This window comes from Solanum pennellii, chromosome 3 (assembly GCF_001406875.1).
Source record: "Solanum pennellii chromosome 3, SPENNV200".
NCBI lineage: Eukaryota > Viridiplantae > Streptophyta > Magnoliopsida > Solanales > Solanaceae > Solanum > Solanum pennellii.
In genome coordinates, this window is record NC_028639.1 from 4167204 (window position 1) to 4172594 (window position 5391).

General features: G+C 27.2%; 1 protein-coding gene across 1 annotated transcript; it reads right to left on the reverse strand.

The window, feature by feature from the left end:
- Positions 1–1986: 1986 nt before the first annotated feature.
- Positions 1987–5313, reverse strand: LOC107013960 (transcription factor bHLH112-like). The gene is made up of 7 exons (XM_015213836.2): positions 4942–5313; positions 3953–4232; positions 3573–3689; positions 3247–3312; positions 2595–2660; positions 2451–2501; positions 1987–2240 (listed from the first exon to the last, which is right to left on the reverse strand). Exons 1-7 carry the CDS (start codon positions 5241–5243, stop codon positions 2097–2099), a joined length of 1026 nt encoding a protein of 341 aa, XP_015069322.1. The 5' UTR covers positions 5244–5313; the 3' UTR covers positions 1987–2096.
- Positions 5314–5391: the final 78 nt, after the last annotated feature.

A 5391-nucleotide genomic window follows, 5' to 3' on the forward strand; every position in this document is an offset into this window, starting at 1 on the left:
AAAAAAAAAATTCAGTCGAGAACCACAATTGTGGATTCCGAAGGGTGCCTAACCCCTTCCCTTCGGAATAACTTAAACCCCTTACCTAGAATCAATTGGTTTCGTAGACTTTTTTTTAATAATTGGTTTCCTAGTTTTCCTAAAATTAGGTGGCGACTCCTTTTTTAAAACTCATTTATTTTTAAAACTTTGTTAAAATTGAAACAATTAATCATTTTCGAGTTGCCGCGACGTTTCGCCCTATTTCGACAGAGTAGGGATGTAAACAGTGAAATAACATTAACGATGTTATTTTTTATATATGTTTATGTTAATAGTACCTTGTATTATTCGAGGCAGTTATGTCGTGGGGACCATAATTCGAGGGAGATTTTCGATCATATTAATCTTCATGAAAAGACGAGTAATGATTTTCGAATGATACGAGGCATGAAAAAGGAGAGGGGAAACTACCTTATGATTAGAAATATATTGATACCATACATACTAATTTTATCTATACTTTCGAACAATTATGTATCTCACCATTAATTAAGAGTTTTCGATCATATGTTGAGTAAGATACACTAAAGCAGGTAGAAAGACGAGCTAGATGGGGAGAAAGATACTCATGTATCTCAGATACATGTTAATCACACTAGATACATGTATCTATATGTATTTGGTGTGATTCCCATGTATATAGCATACCAGATACAAAAGAGAGTAACGAGCGAGATTTTACTATGTATCTCATACACATGTGCGTCCACTTTGTGTATCTAGAACAAATTACACCTAATTTTTATCATATATATTTGAGATACATGTATTTGGATGTATCCGAATGCACCAAAATCTAAATTTGTCATATTACAAAGTAAAAATGTATATAAGTAATTAACTCATAAACTAATAAAATTTCTGTAAATTTATATATATATATATATATATATAGTGATATAGATAAAGTTCAATTGTTTTTAATTATAAAAATGCTATATTCATTTTAATCGATAAAGTAAATGTCACATAAATTGTGACACTGATGTAGTTATGGAGACTACTTGAACATACTACCATCATAATGATGGCAAGACACTTTTCCTATTCAATATTCCTTTGTATATATTCCTTTAAGGTATATCCACTTATCCCTCAAGGAAAATGCAAGAGAAGTAAAAATAAGAACAAATTGAAAAGCCATATATATTCTCGTATGTCCAAGAAAATGTGTGAACTTAATTTAACGATTAATATTTAGTATTTATTAAAGCATAAAAGATTAGATTATTCGAATTCTTCAAAAATATTAATAATGGCATATTAAATTATCCAAAAAAAGAGTATATGATTGAAGAATTCCAATGAATGGGAAGAATTTCAACCACATCGGTGGCTTCTTGTAGGACTCGAACGGTCTTTCTTATTTTAACTTAGCCTTTGAGTATGAACGGTTAAACCCAAAGCCTATTTGTTTAATTAAATACGATTATTGCAATATTTTTAAAATATTCGAGCTAACACAAATATTGAGATATATTCTCTAAGGTATACTACGATACGAATCAACCAATCAAATTCAAAGCACATAAAGATGATAAAAAAAAGTTATAGCAAGAGATGCTAATAATAGTCAACAAAACTTCCCAACTTGTTTGGTAGGTACATTTTTTGGTTCACTTCAATTGATCAATAGCCACTTGTTTTCCTTTCACTTTTTCCTTGACTTGCTTTTCCCACTTTCTAAATTATTCGGTATCTATATTGAAATTTAATTAAATTTATAACTGGGATTTAATTAAATTTACAACTTATATGAAAATTTAATTAGATTCATATTCAGGCATCGTGGGGCTCAATTCTCCACAAGATCACTTAATTAATTAAAATAACCTTGTTTTGATCAATTAATTATACATAATTTCTTAAGCTTCTCCTCTTTTTGGTTGGTGTTTGTATGATCAAGATGGAGTAGGGTGCGCATGAGGTACAAGTCCAGCAGAATTCAATTATAACGTCAGTCTAAACTTTGTATTTGATTTAATTAAGATGTTCATTTAATATGTACACAATTCAGAACTCATTAATTTTAAAATCTGAATCCGCCTCGAAGTCTATCTGAATGTTGTTCCCATTAATGTTGGTGTCCAAAATTCCATAGTAGTCTCAGCTGCTAATGGGAATGTACTTGATATTGGTACTAAACATAGTCCTTTGCTCCTTAACCCTTGTTTTAATCCTTCTTGTAATTCCTTAACCTATCATAGTTAATTAAGAAAAAATTAGAGTTCAACAATCTATATTCTCAGACAATATAAAAAAATATTTATACAATCACGTCATTTAAAAAGTAATTTCATTTGTAATAAACATATCTTAACATGGTATAACATAGTGATATAAAATTAACGAGTATATACGTTAAAAAAGTAATAATTGTATAAAAATAAATTATATAGATTTCCTACCTGTTGATGTTGTGTGGGTGGTCGATTTTTCATATATCGATTGCTAAATACCTGAAAAAATCAAATATTAATTCGTCATATTTAATTTTATAGGTAAATTTAATATTAATTTTTGTGGAGTTATAAAAAAAAAAAAGAACATACATTGACTTGATCATGAAGAAAATTGATGTATTCAATTGCTTCTTGGAGAACTGAAGCTGTATCTGTCTGAGACAACAAATTGTGAATTCAATTAATAAAACTATGAAAAGATTTATTAAAATATTGAAGAATAAGCAAATTGATATCGTTGAAGAAAGTGACTTTCTGAAATACTAATAATTATTTCGATTCATTTCTATTTGCATATCATCCTTACTAGAAATTGATGTTTTTTAATATTTGACACTTCATAGAATCAATACATAAATCTCACTATTCTTTGTATTTTACCCTTAAGAAAGTATATATATAACTGGAGAAACTAAGTAATGAATTCATGTTTACTAGTCAAATTAATTAATTAAAATATTTATCATGTTCATTTATTAATAACTTTTTTTTAAAAAAATTAAATAAGAAGGATGAAATCTAAAATGATGACAACGGACAAGCAAATAGAAACGAAAGAATTATTAATTTAGTGGCTAACCTAAAAGATCAAAGTTTTTTTATGTACTAAAAGAGCATGATATTTTAATATGATTTGACCAACTAATTTATATATAAAAACAATATGAAAACTATGGAGAAAAAAAACTTTCTCTTAATCAAAACTCTCTTAAATATTTTTTTTTAAAAAATAAGTATTTACCTTTCCAAAAGGTGAAACCAATTGCTGGAGGGCAGTTATCCTGTCACCCAGTTTCTCTTTTCTCACCTAATAATAATAATAAATAATTAATAAACGAAGCTCAATTTTGTATATATATAAATAAATAATAATTTTAATTTTGTATGCTCCTCCTTTAGCTCTACGCTTGTTTAAGATCATAAATTTTATAATTTTAACCATATATAGCCAAATAAGTTATGATATATTTAAAATCATAAAACTTTAATAAATTATAAAATATTATATCGAACCAGTTAAATTATATCGTATAAATTAAAACGAATGAATTGTATTTGCATATATACCTTAAAAGTTGGCAATGATGATGGTGTCTCAATTCTCTGCCGTTTGTTTGTTTGTTCATTTGTGTTATTCTTGGTAATTGAGCTTAATTTGGACTCTCCAATTTCTTCAATATCAAACTGAAAAAAAATTGTACCAATAGATTAAAATAAAATAAAAGGGAAAAGACTTAAATATATTATTGAACTTTGAAAAAAGAATTTATTTATGTTATTTTTGTTTGAGAAAAGGCTCATGCAATATGTCATTATGAGTTAACTGAAAACTTATCCTGTTCCGCAAAAATATTTAATCCATGTGACAAACAATGATTTGATCACGTCATTAAAGTTCGATGACATATTTAAATACGTCAAAACTATATTTGTGTGGATGTACTTACCTTAGGCAAAGAAGGTACAAAATCCTTCAATTTTTGTCTATGATTTATGGATGATGATGGATAATTGAAAGATTGTTGTTGAGGTTGCTCTTCATGAAGATCAGTATTAGCAAACAATGTTTGAAGCAAATCTGAATAGTAATTAGTGAAATCTTGATTCATAATTGGTTTAATTAAGGAATTATCTTCACTAATTATGCTGGAAAAATTCATCTTCAATTCATTATGATTAGGATAATTCTCTCTTGAATTGAGTTTTTCTTGTAGCATGGAAACATTGCTGCAAAATTCCAAAGAAAAAAAAAAGATGGAATATATAAGAAAACTTTACCAATATATACACATTATATGTTGTTTACGGTATTAAAATAGACTTAAAATTTATTTGTTCAGATTGAAAAATTAAGAAATACGCAATGAAAAAAGGAATATAAAATTATTTTCTTCGTCCCATTTTAAGTGATCTTATTTAACTAGATATAAGTTTAAAGAAAATATCAAAGGCTTTTGAAATAAGTGTAAATATATATCAGTTATAAATGTTTGTGGAATTGTATATAAATGATGTCATTATTCATTAACAATAAAATGAGAATTTCAAAGTCAAATTATATTCAAATGTAGAAAAGTTATTCCTTTTTAAAAAAACTATAATAAAAAAAAAATATCAAATAAATTACAACATCTTAGTGATAACTTCAAAACTATCATTAACCCCCCCCCCCCCCCCCNCCCCCCCCCCTCACCCCACCTCACCCTCAAATTTAATTTTAAATTTTCATTTTTATCCTTAATAATAGGATGATTTAGACATATACAACTATTTTATAGATCACCAGCTTTAAACTTGTTAAGTCTTTTCTAAATCTCGAACTCATTTAAACACTAACATATAAATTGAGACGAAGAGAATAATCGAATATCATTTTATAACCCTTCCATCTCCTTAAGAGGCACAAAAAAAATGATGAGAAACAAGATTTACTTACATTGAGGGATTCCAATCTGGTGAAGAAGAATTTCCATTAATCCCCAAGTTATGATTTTTGGGAAATTCTTGAAAAACTATAGAATCATCAGAACTAGAATAATAATCATCATTATTATTTGACATATTTTTCATGTCCAAAAATTGATCATCATTTGGCCATGCAAAATTATATTGTCCAATAATTGGATCAAGAATTGAAGATCCACAATTAGTTGATGATGACAAACTAAAAATATTTTTTGTTGAATTAATCCACAAGCTTTCTCCAGAGACTCCATCTTGAAAATATTCATCAGCCATAATTAATCAACTTTATAATATAATTGCTATTAATACCTTCTCTATTCTTCTTGATAATTTCAAAGATACTTTTTTTGTTTGATTTGGTTTTACATGAAATTCTCAAGTCATAGTTGTATTTATACACACATATAGATATATGTTTGGG

Coding starts and splice junctions, on each gene's coding strand:
- LOC107013960 (XM_015213836.2), bottom strand. CDS start 5,243: ATGGCTGATGAATATTTTCAAGATGGAGTCTCTGGAGAAAGCTTGTGG. Junction 3,690..3,952: donor TTGTACCTTCTTTGCCTAAG/GTAAGTACATCC, acceptor ATTTTTTTTCAG/TTTGATATTGAAGAAATTGG. Junction 3,313..3,572: donor CATCATTGCCAACTTTTAAG/GTATATATGCAA, acceptor TATTATTATTAG/GTGAGAAAAGAGAAACTGGG.